Source organism: Anser anser (genome assembly GCF_964211835.1).
Source record: "Anser anser genome assembly, chromosome: 13".
Classification (NCBI taxonomy): domain Eukaryota; kingdom Metazoa; phylum Chordata; class Aves; order Anseriformes; family Anatidae; genus Anser; species Anser anser.
Genome location: NC_139734.1, coordinates 16,962,182 through 16,987,215, shown reverse-complemented (window position 1 = coordinate 16,987,215; position 25,034 = coordinate 16,962,182). Strand labels below are relative to the sequence as shown.

The 25,034-nt window shown below is 49.2% G+C and overlaps 1 protein-coding gene across 7 annotated transcripts in view; it reads left to right on the top strand.

Moving 5' to 3' along the window:
• ATP11C (ATPase phospholipid transporting 11C (ATP11C blood group)) overlaps positions 1-25,034 on the top strand; it is a 59,771-nt gene that overhangs the window by 8,254 nt on the left and 26,483 nt on the right. For 3 of the 7 annotated variants that reach the window (XM_083796785.1, XM_083796786.1, XM_083796787.1), the window contains exons 1-11: positions 2,340-2,408; positions 10,650-10,769; positions 12,417-12,506; positions 17,025-17,105; positions 18,137-18,244; positions 18,956-19,084; positions 21,368-21,471; positions 22,105-22,155; positions 22,989-23,053; positions 23,635-23,716; positions 24,078-24,228. In XM_083796785.1, coding sequence (XP_083652911.1) covers positions 2,355-2,408; positions 10,650-10,769; positions 12,417-12,506; positions 17,025-17,105; positions 18,137-18,244; positions 18,956-19,084; positions 21,368-21,471; positions 22,105-22,155; positions 22,989-23,053; positions 23,635-23,716; positions 24,078-24,228 — 1,035 coding nt within the window. In that variant the 5' untranslated portion in view covers positions 2,340-2,354. Of the gene's footprint in view, positions 1-1,222; positions 1,665-2,339; positions 2,409-5,683; positions 5,826-10,649; positions 10,770-12,416; positions 12,507-17,024; positions 17,106-18,136; positions 18,245-18,955; positions 19,085-21,367; positions 21,472-22,104; positions 22,156-22,988; positions 23,054-23,634; positions 23,717-24,077; positions 24,229-25,034 lie in introns of those variants that run through there. The other 4 variants (XM_083796788.1, XM_083796790.1, XM_083796791.1 and 1 more) reach the window with 4 other exon arrangements.

Genomic DNA, 25,034 nt, shown 5'->3' with positions numbered 1-25,034 from the left:
TTGGCTGTTGGTTGGTGTTTGGTTGTTTTTTTGTTGGCTTTGTTTTTTTCACTTTCACCAGTGCTGTTGCTCGTCACGTCACGCTGCGAGCCAGTAAAGGGGGCAAGCTGGGGGAGCAGTAACCCTACGAAACAGGAGCTGCCTCCTTTTTGGCCGTGCTCGCATCTCGGTGCTGTCTGCTGAGAGAGCACGGCTGCTCTTCAGAACCGATACTCTGTAAATGGCTTTTTTAGCTTATTGTGCAATATCTTAAACGTGATTTGCAGTAAGTTCAGCTGTCTTTTTTGGGGGACCTGTTGCATCTTGCTGACCGCAGTCATTTTTTCAAAACTTTAGTCATTCTGTTTGAGGTAGAATTTCAACCGAAGCCAGTTTAGTCTAAAAATCATCCCCACTCCTGACGTTCAGCTGTAATGGATAGCATTTGTAGTTCAGTGACATTTGTTCCGTTCTCCTTAATGAAAGGTTAATGCACTTATCTTTGATATGGCTGTTTGGAAAGGGCTTTTTGTTTTTCTCCTGCAGCTGAAATCAAGGCTAAGCACCTGGGAGGGCATTTTGGGAGTGAACCAGGCTCATTACTTTTGTTGACCAAGATTCCTGTTATGCCTTTTCTGTAGCCTTGAACGAGCAATGCTTCGTTGTAGGCTTTTTGCTCAGTGATTTCAGCCGAAGGTTGCAGGATTTGTAAGTGGAAGAATCCTTGATCCGGCTCCAGTCTTGCTCTCGTAGGGCTGTATCTGGAGGGGCTGGTAATTTCTTGCTGTTTATCTTCAAAGGATTGGCAAGCAGTTGTCTTACCTGGCCTTATCTTAAAGTATGCTGTGTACCAATTATGACATTTTATTAGACTACCGCAAAGTAGAAAACAGTGGCAACGCTCATTTGATAGATATGTATTTTTGAAATATTGTGGCAAATGCACAGATTTGCAAAACAGGCACTTTATTTTTCTTGAGCACTACGGGATACATAAAAGCTGAGTAAGATGTGCAACAGGCAAGACTAGATGATTTAAAGCGTTGCTTTGCTGTTGCGATCCAAGCTATTTTCGGCAGTAATAAAAATTAAGTGCTGATAGACTACGGTGGAGCTGTGCTCCGTTGCCTGAGTTTCAATTGGCTTGGTGGAGAGAGGGAGGGGAAAAATCTCACTGCCGGGAAATTAAATGAAGGGGAAAAAAAAAATCCACTTCGTGAGCAGCCCTGCCATCTTTTATGATGATTTCCCTGTAATTCCTCCCCGGGGCTGGAACAAAGCACGGCCGCTGGGGCTGGGCGGTGATGTAACGTCCTGCAGCGCTGCCGCGGGGCTGGGGCAGCCACGATGCTCGGCCGGGGCTGCACAGCCCAGCCTCAGATGCAGCGTTGATTTCCTTGCACGGAGAGCGCTGCTTGCATGCTGGGTTTGCTCTCCGAGTTGTGGAAGGGGGCTACTTTTTTTTTTTCCCCCCTCCCTTCCTTCCAGCTCACCTTTTCTGGTGAATGTTTGCTCAGGGAGGGAGCGCGGTGAGGTTGGCTGCGATGGCCAGAGGGCTGTCGTCCCTGTGTTGGCCAAATTAATGTTGTGGAGTACCTCATTTTGAGCGCTTTCTGCTGGGTGGCTTCTTCCGATGAAGTTGAATGGATGGAAGTGGGACTTTCCACTTGACAGATACCATTCCGGTAAGTGCGGGGTGGGAAGCTGGGGTGCGCAGGGAGAGGAAACCTTGCGCGTGAAGGAACTCGCCTTGATAGCGGGGAGGATAACGGCGCCCTTATTCCTTTCCCTGTCTATGGAAAGAGGCTTTTGGGTCAGGCGGGGTGGGAACGGCTGGGCTGCGTGTGCCGTGAGTCACCGGGGCCGCGTCCCGGCCAGGCTCCTGCACGCGGCAGCACGGCTCGCACCCCGCTGGCTTCTGCAGCCGTGGCTGATCTGCACCGCAACCCCTCGTGCGCTGAGCCTGGCACCCACGGGTGTGCACCAGCATCCCTACAAGCAGCTGGCTCAGTCCTCTGCTCCGGGAGGTTTCGGTTCCCATGCATGAGCTGATTTTCCTCCCCCCCGCCCCGGCCCCGGTGCAAACCCCGGCTGCTGTGCAGCTGGTTGTGCTCAGCCTGGGGGCTCTGTCAGATCCTGCTGCTGCAGATGGGATAACGTGTGCTGGGCCGGATTGGCTCTGCGGCTACGTTACCCAGCCTGACAGGAACAAGAGCCAAAAGGATTTCCTGAGGATAAACAATTATAGGCCACGTGTTGAGGGTTTCTCTCTCGCTGGGCTAATTGCACTGCTCCCGGTAGCCTGGTGTAGCTGCGTGTGCAGCCTGGAGGAGAAATCTGGTTGCTGTAGTGACCCGGAGGAGAAAATACTGCGGATGGGGTCTGGGGCACCTGGAGCTGATTCTGCCTGGGAGCCAGGGCTGAGCCAGGTGATCTCTCCATTTCTTCCCCCTTTTTTCCCCCCCGTTACTTCAGTGGAAATGTTTCTCTGCGGAATAGCAGGGGCAGGTTAGAACACAGCAGCTTTAGCTTGTTTGGAGGGGGAAGAACTTAACGTGGAGCAGCATGAGGGAGCCGGCTGTGCCCCCGGCTGCTCTCACCGGGGGGCTGTGCCCAAACCCCCGGGGTGCCCAGGGGCTGCTCACCTGCAGCCTGCCTCCGAACCACTGGCAGAGCTGGCACGGGGGCAGGGGGCTCTAGGGGCACGGGGTTAAAGAAGTGTCACCAAGCAGAGAAGCATAACGTGGCATTTAGATTTTGTTGTTGTTTGCTTCCATAACCGAAGAGCTCAGGCTTTTGAAGGAACAGAAAACAACTAGAAAACCGGCAAATTATAGCTGTTCGGGCTAATGCAAGCACTGACAGTTGCAAACTTGGAGCTTTCTTTTTTCCACTTTGCTCTTACACTAATTTTTGTCAGGGCAAATCACTGCCTGTGCTCTGAAGAGCTCGCTGCCTTTACTAAAATAGCTGCTCCGCAAGCAGACGTGTGTGCACAGCTTGAGCTGGGGAACGGAGAGGAAAGAGGTCCGAAGGACAGAGAAGACCTCACTATATTTTCTTTGTGACTGCTGCAAAAGCATTTAGGCTCTTGTTCAAAAGCCTTTTTCTGTTCTCCGCTCTGGAGCGTTCCTGTGATGCTGAATTTGAGATGCCAGCAGCATGCTAGTCGAACTTTTATTTTGGTCTGCCAAAAAAAAAAAAATAAAATGCTGCAGCAATGTGAGCGAGGGTTTCGTAACCCCAGCTGCCAGCAGGGCAGGGGAAGAGCTGAGGTCCTGAAAACTTCCAAAGGGCAGCGGTTGTGTTTGAACAGTAGCAACATACTTTCCACAAAACAGCAGCAATTAAGTAATGCTTTCCCAGTCAGTATCTGCCGGCTTTGGTCTGTTTGGCTCTCTGCATCGCATACGATCCTGACTTTCTGCGAATAGCTGCTGAGCTGAAGCTATAATTACAGACGATGTGGCATATTTGCTGGGAAAATGCAGTGTTGTGTGATCTGTGGATTGGCAAAAAAGCACCTAAACGGCACTTAGGCTTTTTCATCCCCGCGGAGGGGACGGTGCTTTGTCTCCCTTGGGACACAAGACTCAGGACTACACGCACCGCGCCCTCTTCTAACCTCCCGGCTCTTTCTGTAGGTCAAACTACCAGCTTCGGCGGAAGAGAGATAATTAAAAGGCAGCGAGTGACCACGCGGAGCCGCTGACCGAGGGGCAGGACGGCGGCCGGGGGCCCGGGGGGCTGCAGGGCTCTGCGCCAGGCCCCCATGGCTGGCCCCGGCCCGGGGTGGCTGCGCACGGAGGTGGCTGGGAGGGAGGCCTGCTGGTCTGTGCGGGTGCTTGGAGCGCCCTGCGGGACGAGCCGACTCGCCGGTAGGCGAGGGCCGAGCTCCCCGTGGTGCCCCAGCTGCTAGCACAGAGCTGTTTGTGTCTGCGGGGAAGCTTTCCAAGATGCCAGGAAAGGAGGGGACTGGGTTTGCCCGGTAACGTAGCGCTTTCAGAGGAAGCAAGTGATTTGTGAGAGCCGGTAACTCGGGCACCGCTGCCGCCAGCTCTGTCCCCGGGGCCTGGGCAGAGCTTTCTCCGCCCTCTGCCCCACGTCTCCCCAGCTCGGCCGGGAGCCACGAGGTGATCCCTTGTATTTCTGACTGGTGTCACCGTCCTGGGGATGCGCGGTGTCTGCAGAAGGCCCGGGGATGACCGTGCTGGCCAGTGGGGACCCAGCACAGCTCGGGGCCCAGCCGGGAGAAGGCAGCGGGAGCCGAGCCCTGCGTGCTGCTCCCCTTGCTGTCCCGCTGCTGCCAGCTTTCCTCCCGGGTGATTTTCCTGATGGCTACTGAGGACTGGGAGGGGATGCATCCAACCATCTGCCCCTCCTGGGTGCTGGGGGCACTGTGTCTGACCTGCCTGTGTCTGTCCGTCCATCCTTCTGTGTTTTCAGAGGGTAGGACGTGGAAGGCAGCCTCCTCCCCTCTCTTATTTCCCCACTTGCCAGCGTGTGCCGATGAGGGGCCAGGATGAGATGGCGACCCCTCAGCCGAGGGGAGGAGAGGCACGTCTCCCGGTTCCTGCTCGTGTAGCAGCTAACAGGGCCAGGGGCTATCATTAGGAGAAATAAGGGTCACTGCCTGTCTCTGGCTCCTCCTGCGTCAGATTAATCAAAGCTGTAAGTGCTCTATTTCCAGGCTGTTTGCCACGGCTCGCTTCCCCGCGTGCCCTGAGCAGTGGCTGGGACAGGCCCCGTGCCGCCGGGGCTGCCGCCCATGTGCGCGATGCTCCCCGGAGGCTGGGCTGTGCTCCTCCGCTCCAGGAAAGGGCTGGCTGCCTGTGAAGTTTCTATCTGGGGGAAAAAAAAAACGTTTGGATTTCCTCCCTCCACCCTTCTTAAATCTCTCAAGTAGCCCTTTCCCCTGTTCTCTCCACCCTCCGTTGCTCGCTGGGCTTTTCATTCCGGCTTTATTTGCAAAGTTAGCTTTTCTGGGGAACTTGGCCAGTTGGGCTCTGCTGTTCTCCAGCCCGTTGTCCTTGCTGAAGGTGACAGTGACCTACCCAGGGGTGCGTGCAGCGAGGCGGCACGTCCTTGGAGCAGAGAGGAGGCAGGAACGGGCTTGCCTAGCTGGGTCCCTTCGTGTCACTTGGCTGTGCGCGGACTTTCATTAAGAAAAAGGCGATTTGGGTAGGTGATGCTCTGCTAGAGCACGCCTTGTCATCCCTGGCGAGGACAGGGGACAAGGTTTGGGAGCCGAGCCCCGTCGCAGCACGGTTACACGTTGACCATGCTAACCTCGCTCTTGGTGAAGAAGTGTTGGTCCTTTCTCCGTGCCTTTTGCCCCTGCGCGTTGTTCTGCTTGGGCTGGTGGTTGGCGGGACGGACCCCTGAGAGCACCCCTCTGGAGCTGGTTGGCCCCATGCTGTCGCTGTTCTCTCCCTGCTTAAAACATCCACAGGAGCTTTCGCATTCGTGTAGGAGAAAGGGCACTTGTTTAAACGCCAGCTTTTTGCTGTCCTGTGGTACTGGCCGTCCCTCCTCCCCTCGAGGACGCCCAGCAGAAGTCACCTCACCAACAGGGAGCCCAGGCAGGGCCCCGCTCCCCTGCCCGGGGCTGCTCCCCTGGGCGCCAGCCAGAGCAAGCCCGCCCCGAGCTTTGCTCAGCTTCAGCTGATTTTCTTCTGGACCTATGGGCTCTCAGCATTTGAAATGCAGCGTGTTTTTTTTTTCCCCCCGAGGACCGTTCAGGTTATCAGCTCTCTCCCGCAGACGTAGGGGAGAGCGCGATTGATTCGCATCGATGGAGTTCTCCCCGTAAATCAGGAGGGCTGCCTAACATGTGGTCCGCGTGGGTAAGCATAGCCTTCGCTGCTGAATTATTAAGCGTTGTGTCAAAGCGTGGCTCGTACTCGCAGAGAAATGGCTAAGTACAAGGAGCAATATAAAAACTGGCAAGAAGAATTTCAATTAAAAATACATCGGTTGGGCACCAGGACCGAGCGGGCGGGGAAGTCGGCGTGCTGAGTGACTTTTTGAGACTGCCTGACAGTTTGGGGAGGTTATGTTAAATTTGTGGAAGCCTTTTAAAATTGTACGTGTGTTTTTCTCGGTTCTGCGAATAAATGAAACAGAACAGGCTGTTTTGAGAGTTATTTTTGCTTTTTTTGTAAATCAGGTTGCCTTCTCTGCTACTTCTGTGATAAATGGAACAATACAGGAGAGATTAGACTTTAAACTATTCATGAGATCTAAGCCAAGTAATGTGATTTAATCTTTCTTCTGCACATATTTAATATAAGCTGTGATTTCATTCAAATGGTTGAGCTTTGTACTTGTACAGTATAATTATCTCAGGGTTTACCAGATGACTTTTTTTAATGCCTGTGGGTATTGTTAGATCTGTTTCTGTGAGTTATTTGTCTGTACTCTGTGGCTTGAAGGTATCTTCAGCACGCATGAAAGGAATTCCTTTTGATTAATTTTTTGGTGGAGGTGCTTACTGCCACTGCAGTGGGGAAAAAAACAAAACACGTTTGATTTACCACTTCTTTTTCTGAAAACGAGGAGAGCAGGTAGCAGAGACGCTTGTTTTCCCTTCTTGTTTTCCGCAGCCCGGTTCTGTAGAGCACAAGTTCATCCTGCGTTGAACCGGGTCACTCCGTTAATTTTTACCCAGGTTTGCTAATTTTTGCCAAGGTGACCGTTGCCGTGCCCTGTACCGGGTGCTGCGGTAACCGCCAGAAGCGTGGGAGACCTGGCAAAGAAGGGGCTCTTCTGGGGGCGCTGGGAGCTGCCCCGGGCAGAACAGGCTCCCGGCTCCCCCCAGGCCCGCCTGCGGTGTCGGGAGGCACGGTTTGAGTGGGAAGGGCAGCGCGGAGCCAGGAGAAAGGTGGGAGTCGCACAGATGGAGAGGGAAAGAGGCTCCAAGGGAGGCCTGCCCAAATCCAGGCTGAGGATTTAGGGAGCGCTGGGAGCCGCAAACCTAATCCCTCTGGCTCGATTTAGCGTTCTGGTGGCTCCAAGTCGTAAATGCTGATTGTTAATGAGCTGCATCCATGGACGTTTGTAGCCCCCACCATGCCCTGGACCGCTGCCATCAGACAGTACCAGTTTCGAACTCATCCAAAAAAACTTTGTAGCAAAACACCAAGCCTCAGTTGACCTTTTGTGGTCTTATTGATAGATAGATAGGCTTTTAGAGTTTGGACAAGGTAAGAAAATAGCTATTATCCCTGATGCCTTTTTTTCAGAACTGCTGCTTATGGCAATACGAGGGCTTTCTATAACGTCAGTATCTCTGTTAAAACAGCCACTGTAAGGTATGGGAAGGCTGCGTTACAGCAGAGTATTTAGAAGAGAGATGCCCGCCTGAATTCCCCGTGGCGTGCTGCGGTGCGTGCTGGCCGGCTGGTGCTGCTGCCCCGCGCGCGTGGCCCCTGCCCCAGGGCTGGCGGCAAAGGTGAGCTGCCAGCTCGGGGAGATGCTCCTGGCAGGACAGCCTCTGTCTTCTAAGCGTCTCCTGTGATTTGTGCCTGCCCGTCCTGCTCAGTCTGTTCTGGGCACCCTGCTGCAGGGCTGACTGCCTGATGGGCTCGCTTGGTCACTGCGGCAGCAGAGCAGGACCCCTGTGCTGCAGGTTTAGGAGGCAGGATAAATGATGGGATCGGCGTCTTACCGAACACCTGAAGCTTATCCTAAGCGTTTTTTGGCTCGCGTCTGTTTGGCTCCTTCAGCCACCTCTGCTTTTGCACCACAAGGTTGTCATTCAGCAGCAGAGGTGTGCAGGGCTCGGGGGGCTGTTCTCGCTCCACAGCTGACCTTTGGGGCTCACTTGTATATTTTTAGTACCTTGTTCCTGTAAGATCAGGTTGTCTATGTCTACAGCAAAACCCCACGCAGGGAGCACGAGGGAGGGCTGGCCCAGCTAGGCCGTGGGCTTTGCTGCAAGGTGGGCTCTGGGGAGCTTCAACCCGCTCACCCACGGTGTGCGTGGTGGCAGAGAGGGGCCGTGCCACCAGCCAGCACCCTCGCAGCCCAGGGAGTCTTAAAAAAAAAAAAAATTCTAAATCCTCTCCCTGCTAATCTGCATACTGTATAATTTTCTCAAAGACATGGCAGTTACTCCCTAAATCTCCCGGTAAGTCTCCGTTGTTAAGCCTTGGCGATCTGTTGGTGACCCAGAGGGCCACTGGGGCAGTGATGGTGCACGGTTTTACCGCTCTCTGCTCCTTGTGCTCAGCCATTTGTTTGGCAAATCCCCACCTCCCCTGGGTTTCCCGGTGCTCTCCCAGCAGCACGGGGCTGCTGCTGCTGGAGCTCCTGGCTTTGGGTGAGGTGGCTGGCCCAGACGACGTGCCGTTAGCCACCGCGTGTGGATGGGGGGGAAGCTGGGAGGCTGGAGCCGAAGGCTCGCCCTGGCTGCCAGCCCGATCCCGTTTCGGGAGCCCCTCTGCGCGGTGGAGGTGGGAGGCTGCTGGCTGCTTCTGCTCCTCCGCATCCTTTGCATTTTTGGCACCTGCCCTGCCAGGGCTGCAAAACAAACAGGATCAAGGGTTGGGAATTAATAGGAGTACAGGCAGCATCTGCTGGTGTTTCAGCAGCCCTGCTGCCTGATAATGCCCTTGGACTATGAACGGTGACAAATTCTTTCCTGCGCGTGTTTTAAAATCGCCAAACCTAATTCTAAGAAAACCTTAGCCTGGTCTAATAAGGCGCCCCTTTTTCCCCACTCCATATCCTCTTAATGGGTATTTTAAATTCACTTTATAATTTTAAGTCCAACCCCGCAAAGCACACCCCGGTGTCAGTCTGGTGCTACTGCTGGGAGTCGGGGCGTCAGAAGGACGAAATACTTTGCTTGTAACCTGCATAACCACAGGCACTATTCTAATCCCATTCTGTTGAGCTGTCTTGGTTTCAGCTGAAGCTACCTGTGAGCGGCTATCTTGTGCTGTTTGCTGCTCCTCTCTCCGTCACCTGATTTTAGCAGAAGGCCTTGGGGGCAAGCGATGCCCACCTGGGCAGAGGCATCCTGAGACAGGCAGGGCTGGGAGAGATGCCCCGGGGAGGCTGTAGGTACCTCCTGCCTTGCTCTAGGGATGTGTTTGTGCCAGAGCCAGTCCTGCACCCTGTGCATGGACACTGGGGTTTGGCACCAAGGTGTCAGAGCTGTCTGTGGTGCACAGGCACTGCTTGGTGCTTGGCTTCCACGGATTCTTCCCTCGCCTGACCCGGATCTACCATGCTATAAATACTTCCCCTCCTGGTATTTTCTTATCTGTCCCCTGGCCACTGCCGAGCGGAGGGCTTGTCATTAAGCCCCTGTGACACCGTGACGACAGGTTATCATTCCCTTGTGACATCTCATTCTGCTTTAAAAACAAAACAAAAACCCACAAACCCAACACCAAATGAACTTGCACAGGCAAAGCAGGCAGCGGGGTTGCTCCTCCCGTGCTGTGACCTGGCTGCAGGGTGCACTGACTGCCTGGGGTGCCCTGGAGATGCCCAGGTGTGCTGAGGCTGCCCCCAGCTCTGTGCCTTAATCCCCTTTGCTTCTGGCCTTCGCGGGGGTGACGCACGCGGGGGCTGCGTGCTTGCTTTTGTTTGTTGTAGACCTGTTGCCTGGTACTTTCTGTTGGAAATCCCTCGCTCTTGCATCGGAAGAGGCGGTGAACGATGGCGCTCCGCAGCGTGGTGCTCAGGGGTTTTGGTGCTCAGGGTTTTTGCAGAGCCGCCGTTGCATCCTTGCAGCAGGGGCTTGGCAGTTGGGTGGGAAGTGCTAACACGGGAGCGCGTGCAGGCAGGTGTGAGGGACTCATGGTAAAATAGCAAATATTAAAAAAAAAAAATAATAAAATTAAAAGAAATGATTGCCTGGCACCCCAGGTATCTCTGAGGGCTGTGATGCATCTCCCCCGCTGAGACACAGGCTCCTGAAGAGCCTCCTGGGTGGTGCCTCCCCCCGGAGCCACCCGTGCCCGGTGGTCTCGGTGCCCCTGTGCAGAACAAACGCTGCTGAAGCGCTCGGCCGCTTGCGGAGACAAGCCGTGAATTCTCCTGACGTTCTGTTGACATAGCTGGCATTTGTATGAAAGTTAAAATGTACGCTTTTTCTTTTAAAATAGGCTTTCCAGGCAGTGAGTTTGCGATGTGAAACTGTCTGCTCCGTTATTTGTGTTTTTATTTTGGATGCAGAACCGGCAGAAGTACACCTTTTTTTTTTTTTAAAGTTCTGCCCTAAGCCTGCGTGCCCGAGGGAGGCAGGGAGATGTTTCAGGCAGGCTTGAGGGTTTGGCAGGAGAAAAGAGCGAAGGAGGGTGCGGATCCCACCTTCTGTGGGATCCTGGGGGGAAGCCTGGAGCCTGTTGAGCCCCAGAGCTAAAACTGCTTTTGTGCAGTCCGCGCTGGCGTGAGGAAGGGTTCGATGTGTGCAGGAGGGGGTCTCCACGGGGACCGGGGGGGGATGGCTGGCAGCAGGGGGGCTCCTGGGCTGCTGGCTCAGCTTTGCCTTGGTTTCTCTGAATTATTCTCTCGGTCTTCCTGCTTTTGATGGGGCAGAAAAGCGGATTAAAGAACAACACGGTGTATTCTGAAGCTGTAAGCTGCTAATACAAATATCAGATTTTTTTTTTTTTGAGACAAGCTAAATTTTCCCTTTCCTGTTGCCCCAACAGTGTGCCGGGGAGGAGAAGCGGGTTGGTACGCGCACCGTGGTGGTTGGGCACCGGACGGTTTCGGAAACAGATGCGTATGTGGCACAGAAGTTCTGCGATAACAGGATCGTCTCGTCCAAGGTGAGCTCGCTCTCTGCACGGGTGGGCAGCGCGCGTGCGTTCCCTGCACGTGTGCTTCAGCCTGATCTTACCTTCCAGTTAAGTGCAGTACCGATTGTGAGATGACAGCAGTTTCGGTTTGTGAAAGGGAGTGGGGATTATTTTGTAAATGGATAGATTCATGTGATTCACCTATTTTTTGTTTTGTGGCTTTTTTTCTCTCTTCAAGCAGGACAAAAATAACCATGCTTGGTTTATCCCTTTGGATGAAAGGGGAAACATTCATGCTGTATTAATCTAGCTTTTGTTTATTGTGGAAAACTGTGATGACACCCGTCTGCCTTCTGCTTAGCTTTTTTCCATGACATTCGTGAAGCTATTTCAAAAGATTTGAAGCTGATTCAAGTAAAATATCAAGCAAGTGGCATCCAATATTGTCAACACAGCTGGATGCATGTTATGTTGTTTAGGAGTCATGATGCTCAGCATACTGTTGGGCTTCAGTTTTACTGTAGATGAGCTGTAAGGGTTTTCTTTCACTCCTTTCTTTTTTATACAACTTGGACCTTGTTTGTTTTTTAAGACTCTATGCTGTCTGCATTTATATTGCAGACAAGTTTAAAATCAAAACACCTTTAACGTGTGTAGCATTCCCGGTGACTTTTCCCTGACATGCAAGAGAGTCCTTTGGAAAACCCTTTCCAGTACTTCAGTTCTATTTCTGATAAACTGTTTGTTTTAGCATTAATTCTGTAGATCGTCTCTAGTTTATTTTTTAGTGTTGTCTTTTTTTCATTTTTATTTGCATGTCATGGATTTTTCTTACCTGACCTGTGTCTTTTTTTAATTAAAGGATTATTGGCCTTGAGACTTGGCTGCTTGTTGTTCATTGTTTATTCAAGGCACACTGAAAGGTCAGATATTAGACCTGTTATTTTCCACGTTGTTCTTAAATTCCATGTTTTCCAGAGCAAATGATTCAGCAGCCTTCTTAAAATGATAACGAAGCACAGCCTAACAGATTTGTATGGGCAGCGTGACTTTTTTCTGAGCAGAACAGCAACTCCAAGATTTAATTTGGAAAAAAACCTCTGCACTGTGCATTATTTCTTTGTTAAATTGTGTCTCTTGAAATGCCTATGTAGAAGTTGCTTCCTGAAACAAATCCCGTGGTGTTTATCTTCTTTTTCCTCTGCTGTCTCCAGCTGAGTGGTTTGGGATATTTTAACAAAAGAGAAGCTGTTGACTGCTTTAAAACAAACAAAAAAGCCCCACATAACTGCAAAGCACTTTGAACTGCGTAGTGAACTGGTGGAGAGAGCCAGAGTTTGCGGTGTGATGCTGGAAGTGGAAGCTGGAGCACGGCCGCATCGCAGCGCACAGCTGCACCGATAGTAGCAGCTGCCCGGCGATGCCGGGACCTGCTGCCTTGCCTTGCCGGGAGCAAGAGGAGGCTGCGGCCCCAGCTGCAGCTTCAGGGAGATGACGGCAGCGGTTCGTGTACCTGCTGCCACCATTCGTCTCAGTTTAAAGGGAAAACTCGTTTCCTGCTCTGTGCAGATACCTCTCATTTTGTAGTCCGCATCAAGCTCTGTGTCTTGATCTGTTTGTGTTGGCATCACGAAAGCTGCAGCGTGCCCAACAGCTCCTGTTCCTCTCTCCCCACAGTACACAATCTGGAACTTCCTCCCGAAGAACCTTTTTGAGCAGTTTAGGAGAATTGCCAACTTCTACTTCCTTATCATCTTCCTCGTGCAGGTAAGAGCTTCCTCCACCGAGATGGATGCCAGGGTGTTTTTATTTGCATATTGTTTGTAAGCACAGATTGAACAGCAAGAATTGAGGTTCAAAACTGACTCTCTTGGTGTTTGTGTTTGTTGTTTTTTTTTAAATTGGAAGCTGTGTTATAATTCTGGTAAGCCATTCAGCGCATACAAACAATTAAATGTTTGGGCCTGTCTGAGGCAGCGTTCAAATGACTGCCAAAATGATTTAAAAACCATTTTAACTCTAAACATTAAGATCGGTCAACCAGTGAAAATACGTGTATAATTCTGCAGAATTAAGGTCTAGTTTTTTATCACCTTCATTACTTCTGCTGCATAACAATGTGCATTTTTCCAGGTTATGTAATGTTCATACGTCTTACAGTGACTTTCAGGGCAGCCCAGGGCAGAGAGGCTGTACTCAACAGAATTTGGAAGAGGCATAGCATGCGCTTTGGGAATGTGGAGTTTCAGGATGCTATTCTCCACAGACAAAACAACAGATTTTATACAGAGATGAACCTTATCTCTCTGCTTTGTGGCTTTGCTAAGGAACAAATTCTGAGCAAACCTGAATGTTTGTTTTCTGTTCTGTCAACCAAAAAGAAAAGCAGGCTGTCAAAATGCGTTTTGAGAAGAGGTGGCAAGTTTGGAAGAGTCACCACAGTGCTTTCACTCACCTTTTAAAATCCAATACTCAGACCCAAGGCTTAGTAGACAGCTTACTCTAGGGCTAGAAAGAGGCATCCAAACTCCTACCCCACCAACCTCGTAAACAGCACTGTAGAGCTACTGCAAACAGCCTGCTCTTAGACGGCTTCTCCGGGATTTTGTTGATTCAGGTCTCAGGGTATCACTTGCTCCTGGTCTGCATGGTTAAAAGACCTCATTTCTTTATCCTGACAGTAAAGAGTTGTGGTTTACAGCCATTTCAGTGCCTGCCGCAGAAACGGGGGATCCTGAGGTAACGGCTGTGCGTGGCTCCTCCTGGCAGCGCTGCAGAAAGGCCAGTTCACCCTGGCATCAGCTGGCTCTCGGCCATCGCTTGATTTCACTGGCACTGCTCCCTTTTGTCAGAGTGAATTTGTAACTTGCCTTGTGCTGAAGTGACGCCCTGGAGGCAGAATGCCCTTCTTGTGGAGATGGCCATTTAGTGATGCAGCATTGCATTTTGTCTGCTGGCCCTCTGGTCCTTAAGAACACTGTGTGTTCTTGGTCCTGCCTACAGAACTCCCTGTAGTTTAGCTGCTTGCCCATTTTAGACGCGGATGTATGCAGGTGAGATAAAAGCCTTGCTCTTCCTCCTCATTGTTGTTCTGTGATCTGTGACTGCCTCTAAAATAAGGAAGCAATCCTCATGCTCCACTAGAGAGGGAAAAACAAACCCAACCAAACACACTCTGGCAGCACTCATACCGCCCCGTGAAGTAGCCAACAGCCCCTGGTGCTCATCATTCTGGAGCTGCTGGAGACTTCACTCATCCCAAGAAAAGCACTCACAGTAACTCCACTCACATAAAATATCAAGGGTTATAACTTAGTAAAACGGCATTTATAGCTTAAATGTTGGTGTTTATCTTTAAATTACTTTAAATTATTGGAATTGTCGCAAGTGCTGCATTAAGGGTGCAGTGTGGCAGCAGTTGGGCTGTTCTCTGCACGGTAGATTTGTACCTGAGCAGTGTGTGCCCAGGGAGCCCCGCTGGGCATCGCCTGCCGCATCTCCTCTACCTGCTGTGACTCCAAATTCAGCTCTTGGTAGAGAGAGAGGAAGAAAAAATACACACGTTAACCGTAAGACACTAATTAGTGCACTAACAGGGATATGAATAACTGTTTTGTTGGTCCATCTATTGCAATGCTCAAAGGAAACTAAGTCAACTCCTGGAGGAGACAGATGGTCTGAAGTAAGTGTGGTCGAGGTGTATTTGTAGAGGGACCAAGCTGATAGCAATCACCTTATTTAGGAGGTGCCAGGAATAAAAAAAAAAATGTTATTTTAGATAGATAAGGATGACTTCTGGATTGTGGTCTTCAGTATAGTAAACAATGAATTTGGAAGAAACTGTTAAGTAACAGAAGGATTTTGTCACTCTTAAGTGGATCCAAATTAAGCTGTTAAAGTCCTAAAGCGTGTCAAAAAATAGCTTCAAATGAGTCTGCCTTTGATGTTTTGGCACGCTGCTCTTGTGTCCCTCTGCTTTCCACCAACAGTGACAGGCAGAAGAACTGTGTTGAGCCACAGGCTGCATACGGAGTGCAGTAGCAATCTCCAAATATATAAATGAGTTATTCCAGGGACCTTATCCAGTACTTGTGTTCATACCTCTGTAATACAGCATTTGTGTGGACAGTAATCGTACTGTTTGTTTAAATAAATACATACAGCTGCATCTTGTCTGGTGCAGAAAACTCCCACGGGGTAGCAGTGGGAGTCTCAGGAAGCCCAGGGTAGATATCCCTTCCCTCTGCCTTGCTCTGCCTAGCTGAAAGTCAGAGTTCCTCTTGTGTTTACAAGATCTGTCCACTTCTAGCAAGATAAATTTGGGTTGACTGACCTATACTTTGTATTGCCTCTCTAAGTGGCCATCTGGACGTGCGGGGCTTTGTGTGATGTGACTGTGCAGTGCTTTGCACCATCCTCACTTGAAGTTCTCCAAAGTCTGGTTTCTACAGCTTTCTGTCTGTAAACATGTTACAGCCATTTGGGTGAAGCAGGGTGTTGTGTTCCTGGAGGTACTTGTTGTGTTTAGCTTGGTCTGCCCTCATTCTGCTTACCTGGCTACTTGTGATGTAGCTGTTCCACTTCAGCGTTGTTTGGCACTTCTCAGCTTGGGTCCGGTCGTGCAGGGTAAGAATACAACGTGCAGCATTTCAAAGAGTTAAAAAATTCCACATGGCTTCCTCCCAGCCGATAAGAGCAGTTCTGTGCTTAACGCAGCTTTTAACAGAGAGCCTAAAACAACAAACATGCAGATGCTGTTTGTGAGCGTGCCAGGGAAGCGCAAACAAACAGAGCACAACAAAGTCCCTTTGTGGGGACACAAAGCCTTTCTGCTGAGCTTCCCAGTCCCTTGCCGTCATAGCTCTCCGCATCTGCCCCTTGTGCTCCCATCCTCTCTGGGGATGCCAGGAAAATGGCCAAATTTTTGTGCCCTGATTTAAAGGTGCCCCAGGGGAAGCCCTTGGGGTCTGCCCTGGTGGCTTTGGTCCCCACACAGTATTTTGAGTGACGCTGCAAGCGTCGCTGCTGGCAGTGCCTGCTGGCAGGGAGCTATGAGGCGTGCACAGATGGATGGCTGCATCTCGGCACAGAAGTTGTTGGGGGCTGAATTCTCTGTTTGCTTTTGGGCTGCTGCCCTCCTGCTGCCAGAACGATGCATGCGTGGAGCAGCTGGGGCAGGCACCTGATACCTGCCCTGGGCGACACCCTTGGGCCCACCAGCTGTGAGGTGAAAGGCTTTTTGTGTTGTCGTGTGGGAGAGGACACCTTCATGATGAATCTCTTCAGTGGGCAAACAGTGCAGCTTTTCCTGCTCTTACATGAGTTCCTCCTAATTATGAGCCTGTTCCGCTGTTCTTCCCCTTTAGGCCAAGCCGTGATGCAGTCAATAGAAACAGTGGTTTCCCACAGCCCAGAGGTGGTATTGATGTTGAAGGGGCTCTGCTGGGCTTTGTTCTTAGGGAATTGGTCTTTGCTGCAGCGCTAGCTAGCTCAAGGCACGATGAGCACTGCACCTAGCTGAAGGACTCCAACCATTGACCTGAAGGCCCTTGTGTGGTCTTTGTGCTGTTTAAACCACGCTCTTAACTCCCGTGTTTCAGAGCTCGAAGGCAAAATGTTAGTTTCTGTTTTACTCAAGTATTCCTGTGCCGTTTCACAATATATTTCCTTGGTAAATCGGGCTGGTGCATGTTGCTTTTAACCTCTCAGTGTCAGTGGTTCAAGAGGACTGGTACTGCCCTCCTGCTCACAACTACCCGTATTTTGGGGTTTGGTTGTGCCCCAATCTTCATGGCCAAAGGGAGAAATGGTCTTCCTGAGGTGTTTTTCTCTTTGTGCATTGCTGCTGCCTCTGCACCATCCTCCTTCCCTGCCTTAGTCCTCTCCAGTACATCCCATGGCAGGAGGAGACTTGTTCGCCTCAACACTTGAGCGGTTGCGTTTTTGTAACCCGTCCCCAGCAACCCTTTCATCCAGGCTTTTATTTTCCACTAGGGTGAGGTCAAATTGAGATTTTAAACTACTTCTGAAAGACTTTTTCCCACCTGAGGACATCCCATGGCCTTCAGGAGAAGGGGTAGCTGTCTTGAGATGGAGGAGAGCATCCTCAGGATGCCTTTGCTAGCCCTTCCTGTGTGCCCCTTCCTTCCCTCCTTCTGTGCTGGGGTGCGATAGTACACTTTACATCCAAGTGTACCAAGCACCCTTTCACTCCAGCGGCCAGAGCTTTTGTTTCTTCTTCTGCCTGAAAGCAAGTTGTCACCAGTATGTTCCTTCTGTCTGCAGGTGATAGTGGACACCCCGACCAGTCCGATAACCAGTGGCCTTCCGCTCTTCTTTGTGATCACCGTCACAGCCATCAAACAGGTAAACGCAGTAATTTGGGGAGAGGAAGAATGCCTTCCTGTAGGGATGTTCTTGTGCTCTTTGGGACATATGATGGAGAAAAAGCTGAATGTTTATTTGAGTATACTCAGAAATTGTCAAAATGGGCTGGTAAGTTTGGTAACCCCTTCAGGAGGTCAGCCGTGTGTAGCGGTCCTCCTCAAGAGAGACTGCATGCTGAATATGGATGCTGGTGTAATGGTGTAATGGTGCATGGTGCAATGTAAAACATCTCTATATATTGTTGAAAGCAAACTGTGGTGGATCGTAAAGGTTAGTACTGTGGCTGCCTCGCTAGTTCTGGCTTTGCTTGAATTTTTCTTCTCTTTTTAGAAATGTTCTCTGACTCTTTGCAGAATAGAGATGTGCTCCAAATATAGCCTGTGCTCTGCTCCCTTGTTAGTAAATGCAAAAGACAGGTTCTGGTCAAACTCAGCTAGTCTTGAAGCTATGTAGTCCTCTTTCTTGCGGTGCTGAGAGACCATTTTCCTCCCATCATATGCACATGTGCCATTTTAAATTTCCTCCTCAGAAGTATTAAATAATAAGTTTCTTCTGCAGGGGCCAAAAAGGCAGAGCGAGAGTAAAATCCATCTGCTTCAAATATGAATGTTTTATTCTTTTAGTGAAGACAGAAGAGGAAGAGTCTTGCCCTGCGTTACCATAGGAAAGGGAGTCACAGGGTGCTAAGCATGTTATTCGTATTATCAGTCTGCTCTTGCCAACGCTGAGAATAATAGAAACATGTTACAGTAATTTAGCTGATCATTGCATGCACTGCATATAGATTATTTTTGTTACTTTTATCTGTTCCGAATCTTTCAAATATGCATATAAAGTTTTTAAAATAAATTGATTCAGTTTGAGCTGCTCTGATTGATATTTAGTCAGGCATGAAGGAGTTCTGAGGACTGTTTAACTTTTTTTTCTCTCTCTCTCCACCTCCAGTCATCCTATTTCATTCGTTTACTTGCTCTGTTACAAGTTTGTGTTGCCTGTATTTGTGTGCCTAGGGATATGAGGACTGGTTGAGACACAGAGCTGACAATGAAGTGAACAAGAGTACTGTCTTCATTGTTGAAAATGCAAAGCAAGTGCAGAAGGAGAGTGAAAAAATCAAGGTAATCGTTAGTAGAGAATTCACATGTGAGTGAAATGGATGGGGCACTAGGGTGGGTGATAGGCACTGGTGCCTGCAGGAGGGCTGTGCTGCGGTCTTGCCGAGCTGCACAAAGTCTCTGGCTTTCGCACAAGATGCTCTGAGAGCCCTTCCCTGTTAATAAGTGAAGCTTCCTTTGTTTGACTGCTTTTGAGAGGCTGTCTTACAAAAGCTGTGCCAGGGCTGACAAATGACAGATCTGTCAGCGTTCTGCATTTGTCTGGGACAGGCAGTCCTCTTCTATTTCCAACACTCCCAAGGACACCGGGAAAGCACACTAGCTTTGACATAAATTTATCACCCAGCACTTCAGATTAGTACAGAGTCTCTGGCTTCGTCAAGATTCAGCAGGGAAATAAATAATAACCTCGCCGCGTGGGCAGTCTGCGTTGGTGCTGGGTGGGATTGACCTGTTGGGCTGCGGTCCGGTGCTGGGACGCGCGCCCACCCCGTGGGTATTGGGGCTGCCCAGCAGGCTGCTGGGGTGCTCGGAGGGGAGCCCCGGGGGAGCGAGCTGGGTCGTTGGAGTCGTTGTGACTCCGATCATGATCTTGGACTCCCTGATGTCCCTTTTAGCCAAGGTGGTTTCTTCTAGGCTTTGAGAGAAACTAAATCTCTAAGTATCTAATAATAACTGAGAGGGCTTTTTGTTGAAATGCTTCCTTTCTTCCAGGTTGGAGACATAGTAGAAGTGAAAGCAGATGAGACCTTCCCCTGTGACTTGATATTTTTGGCCTCAAGTAGTGTTGATGGGACCTGTTACGTCACTACAGCGAGCCTGGATGGCGAGTCGAATTTCAAGGTGATGGGGATGGCTGGGCGGCGTGCAGGACTGCTGCTCTGGTGTGCTGGGGCAGCTGTGGCTGAAGTTTGTGCGTGTATGGGGTGTGTGAGAGAGTGAGGTTAACTGGAAGATGCTCCCGTGTAACCTGTCCCCACGGCTGTGTGGCTATATTTAACATTTCCTCCCTCCGTCTGCTCATCAGTGAGTCAGCACTGAAGTGCTCTGTGGATTGTTTATTTTTCTTTTTTTTTTAAACAGCTCTTCTCACTGGCGCTGCTCCAAATTGATTCCATCTTTATCAAAACAAACACCAATAAAAAAACAATATCAATAAATAATAATACGGCTTTGCCGCATTACCATCCGTCCTAGGCAATGTCTTACTGCTTCCCTGCTCCTATTGCATGTCACGAAGGCCGGTGCGTAGGTAATGCAGCAACCACAGCTGCTTCAGCGTATAGCTCCCTTTTCAGTACCTGCCAGCACTTCTCTTACTTAACCGAGCTATTTCAGTGACATCTGGGACTTTCTGAGGCACTCTGTCTTGAGTCGTATGATTTGGGGAACTTTTCACCAGTGAGAAAAAAATCCCCTTTGTTTTTTCTTTCTTGGAGGTGAGGGTAGGAAGGGGGAAGGAAAGGGGATTTTTATGTATTTTTTTTTTTGCTTTCCCCCTTACTGAATCAAGAACTGAAATTTGATATTAGTCTTGCTCAGGACGAATCTCTTCTTTAGTGTGTTTTCTTCCTTTATTTTTTTCCCCTTCTCCAAGGGAAAGAAGTAATGACAAAAAGAAAATTACATTTGTCATACGACATGAACATTTGTTTTCACTTGCGTTTGATAAATATTTATACAGATATTAGCAACTGCAGTAGTAAGAGTGGAAGTTACTTTAAAATTTCATGATACGTTTTGGCACACTCTGAAGTTCGTGGGAATTACCAGTGTTGATCTGCCTGTATGGGGTTTGCAGCTCCGATCTTTATTGGTGGCTGTTAATTGGTACTGAAAAGTTTGTGTAGGAGCTGGTGCAGCATTGACGTACCAGAGTGGTTATACTAGTAAGAGCTTTGAAGTGGCACGAGGCTAAAAATAGATATCCATATTAAATGGGCAGTTGCTTAGTAGTGTCAGGTGCATCATATGCATGAGTTAACGTAACTTTTTCAGCGTCTTGGCTTTTACTAACTTGACTCGTTAAGTGGAATGCTAAATTTCTATATTAAGCGCTATATTTTTCTTGGTTTATGGATTCCTGTAGGTAAAGAGGGGCTATCTCCAGCTTCTTGACAAGATGAAGACGGAAAATGAATTAAAAGGTGCAGGGAGGGAGTAGAAAAGCAAGTGCTGTTTGAGGAAATACATCTAACATTAGGAACAAGGGTGTGCCGCAAAACTAGGGCAGGGGAAGCACACCCAGGTAGTCATAAAACCTCCTCTGCACTAATAGCTGCTGCCTGCCGTGTTGTATGTTTTTCTGGTGTGTGTCAGGCTGTGCATGTGGGAAGGATGCCTAGTTACGTGGAACTGGGGCAGAGTTATAAAATGGATTGTGGCAGGGCTCTGCCTTTGAAGCAAGAATCTTCAGCCATACGTTGTCTAAAAGAGCATGTGTTTTCTAAAGAGGCTAAGGGACTGTGGATGTAAGGATGGAGGAATTGATTAGGAGGCTGTATCGCTCAGTAACTGCACGGTGTCCATGGTGACTGGAGCGTCGGATGCAAAACTCGGCACAGGGGCCTGGTTTGATATTGGGCATTGTATGAACAGTTCTGAACTGTTCCACAGAAGCTGCGATTTATAGCAGAGGTGTGGGTGTGCTTTCAGTATGAAAACCCAGGCAGTTCCCAGGCCAAGCATTAAGGTGGGCATTTATAACGTCACAGCTACGTGTATGGCATGGCAGTTCCTCCTGCAGTGCCCAACGAGAGGAACACAAAGGCAATGAGCTGAGGAAGCTTTTTAATGCATTTGTTTGTGAGGACGGATTAAGGCAGCCTGTCGCACAGCCCGCAGTGGTTCGGAGCCGCCAGCAGCTCCTATAAATAGCGCTCGCAGGCAGCGAGCTGATCCTCCGTGGGCTCCCCAGCTAATTGCGAGCGACGAACCTTCGCAGCGCCTAAAAACAGCTTTGAGCCCGCCGATGCTGGGGCTGGCCTCTCATTACCTCTGGTGTCCCGGGGGGGGCACCTGCAGCCCCCGGGGGAGATGCAGAGGTGCTGGGTGCCGGCGGGCCCGCCTGCAGCCCGAGCTGCGTTCCTGGGGCTGCTGCTGAAAGGTGTGTGCTTCTCTTGCCAGACTCACTACGCGGTGCGGGATACCACCGTGCTCTGCACGGATGAAGCCATAGATGCCCTCACAGCCACGATTGAGTGCGAACAGCCGCAGCCAGACCTCTACAAGTGAGTGTGGGCATCCGCGCTGCCCCCCCTCCCAGCCTGCTACCAAAGCCTCGGCCACATCTCTAAATATAAGTTAAAGCTCAATAAAGCGAGGGGTGTGTTTGTTGTCAGCAAATGACAGGTTTCTGGAGGCAGCAGTGAGCTACGGGGCTTCTGGATGAGGGTGGCAAAGTCAACGCTGGGCTGCTTCAGGTCTCAGTTCCTTTGCAGCAAAGCCTCTCCGACAAACACTCATCGTGGCGTAATGAGTTCTATTTTTGTCAGCTCAGCTCTAGTAGTGGTGCATGCACCTATTTTTAGGCCAGCGTACCTTCCAAGTAAAATGCATTCCAGGATTAAGCTGTCTTGGTGGTTAAATCCCGTGAAGGAGGCTTGCTGCCGCGTGTTTTACGCCGTGACTGAGATGAGCTGGGGGTGCCCGGGCATGGTCAGTTCCTGCTGTGCTGGGGGTGGCAGCGGGGAGGCACCCAGGGTGGTGGGCTGTGGTTTGTCCCTTCTGGAGCCTTGACCTCTCAGCTGCATGAATTACTATGTTCCCGTCTCCTGATGATGACATTTTAGTGTGTTTGTAGTAGCTCTTTTTAATGTTCATATGTTTGTATTTCAAGTTTCTCGTGTACTTTTTAATTGCAGATTTGTTGGAAGAATTATTATCTACAGAAGTAACCAAGAGCCCATAGCCAGGTTAGTCTTGGAGCTCTCTCACTGTTCCCCTCAAAGTTAGGAGGCATCTACACCAAATTTCAAGGATCTGAACTGTTGCTATCACTAGGGAATGTCTGTTTCTCTTCAGCTGTTCCAAATATCTCCTTTATTAAAGGAGACCTGTTATTAATCCCCCTGCTTGCTTTCTTCTGCCACTTGGTGACTCATCTGAGCCCACCGGGGGACTGGGGAAGCTTTCTGTAGCTGTGAGTGGGAGCTGTGGACAATCTCCAAGTGACAGCCCGTAGAGCCCCCAGGGAATGGCCCAGGACACAGGGACGGGGCTTCCAGCATTGAGTGCTCGTGTGCTGGAAGAAAACCCACGGTGCTCCTTAGCCACTGTATTCCTGCCAGCAGCCTCTGCACCCTCCTGAAGAAAGAGAAGCAGCCAAGGGTCATGGGCGGGACGTTCAAAGAGAAATAAAAACAGGAGTGGGAGCAAAATAAGCTGACTTTGGTGCCATTGATTGACTGCTGAAATTGATAGATTTTCTAAGGTTTTAAAAACAGGTTTTTTATATAATTACTAGAACATGTTACATGTGAATGTTTTGTACTTATTCCTCCAAAACTTCACTGAGAACCCACCATTAAATTTGGGACCTTGAGTACCAAGGATAGTCTACATAAGATGAGATGGAAATAAAAGTACATGCGTGGAAAAATAAGGAAAGTCTAAATTAACATACTAATCAAGTAATCACCTGTAAAATAACATCAGTTCAGCTTTATAGTTTATCTCTGTGTTTAAATTGTAAAGAAGTTTGAATGTTCTTTTAGCTATGTACTATTATAACTTCTTTTATGTTTAGGTCTTTGGGTCCCGAAAACTTGTTGCTGAAAGGTGCTACCCTCAAAAATACCAAGAAGATTTATGGTGAACATTTTTTTTATTATAGTTCTGATGAACATTTGAATTTGTCACTACCACTATATCTAGAAAGAGAAAATACTTATCTACAGCCTGTCTGCCAGGGTTCTACAGTTGCATTTATATGCCAGCTGCTTGAAAAGTTTCTAGGGTAAAATCTGGGGGTGCTGGCTATATCTGCGGTGCTGCCATGCTATGCAGGTTGTGTCAGTACACCTAAGCAAGCTTTTCTTTGTGCCTGAGTTGCAAAGAATAGGGACTTGTTTCCAAATCCTTTTGCCGAACACTTTTGCTAGAATCACATTCCTAGACATCAGTAATTTCGAATGAAGGCTGTTAGGGAAGACTGATATTTTCTCTAACTGTGTGTGATCCTTGGGCTGCCGGTCAGTGCTCAGGGATATGTGCAATTAACATTACTTAGCAGCCACTGAGCCTTCTGCAGTTGAGCAGCCCTTGGGTAATGCCGATTTCTTGAACTGGGAGTCAAGTTCCCATGTACACGCTGATGCCTCCGATGGCTCAGTGAAAGCTGGGTCCCTTCTGGCTTGTGAGTCCCTGAAGAGCTCTGCTTTAATCCTCTGTAGGTGTGGCAGTCTATACTGGTATGGAAACAAAAATGGCTTTGAACTACCAAGGAAAATCTCAGAAACGCTCTGCTGTAGAAAAGTGAGTAATTATAGTAGGCAAAAATTGGTATAAGCTGTTGGGTTTTGTCATGGATGACTTGCACAGAAATGATCCCCTAATCTGCTGCCTTTTGTTTCAGATGCTCTCTGATTTTCCATGCAATCTGTGTATTCCATTAAGCATATCTTTCAAGGAGCTACATCATTTAGTAGCTCTTTTATTTTTTAAAAAAGTAAGAAATGCTAAAATGTATGAACTGACCCTGAGTATCAGCACTGTCAAAAGCACTTGTTCTGCAATTCCCTTCTTAAGATTAAAGAAGTTCTGTTCCTGCTTATTTGCATGATTTTCTTTATAAAAATAGTTGCAAGAATTCTAAAAAGAAACCTCTATTTTTCAGATCTATCAACGCTTTCCTGATAGTGTATTTGTGCATCCTATTGAGCAAAGCTACTGTGTGCACGACTCTGAAATATGTCTGGCAGAGTAATCCACGTAACGATGAGCCTTGGTACAATGAAAAAACTAAAAAAGAGAGAGAGACATTCAAGGTAAATGGATTTGTATTTCAGCACCTCCTCCAGCTTTATTTATTCTGTCAGTTTTATTTAATCTGATCGTGCCTGCTGCCAACCCTGTGATGCCTGTTTGCTCTTTGGAAGTGCTGCCACATACTGCGGTCTCTCCATGTTTGTGTTTGTCTCCTGTCTCGGTTACTACCTGCATCTCTCATACTTGTGCACTGCAATGCTTGCATGGAGCAGGGCACAGTGATGCTCGTAGCAAGGCTTGCCGCTAACCCTGCTTGCGCCCTGGCATCCCCATCACCCTGGGGACAAGTGAATACATGCAGGCTACCGGCAGGCGGGTGGGTAACATCATTTCCACCACGCAGAGACATTATATAAATGCAGCAGCTGATTTAACCTGGATCCTTATCTGAACTTGAGCTATCTTTCAGCTTTGAGTAGATAAATTGAGGCCACGTCAGCCAGGTTCTTAAGCTTGCCGAGGCACAGGCAGCCAAGCCTGAAAGAGTGAGTGCGAGTGGGTGGAAATCAGCTGATTCCGTTGATTGTTGAGTGGGACTTCAGAGGTGTCACTGAATTGGTTGTACCCTTGCCATAGCTTGACTGGTCTCAAAGCACTGTGCTCCAGGTAGCTGAGATGAGAATCAGCATGTAACAGCATGTTCTGAAAAGGAACATGTACCTGCATAAAACGGAGATTTGGTCACTTTGAAACAGTGAGATGTGCTCTTCTATTATACCCTCACATAGCTGTAGAAGGCAGTGAGATTTTCTACATCGAAGGAAAATAGAATTTGGCTGTACCTTAACTGTACTCAGTTATTTTC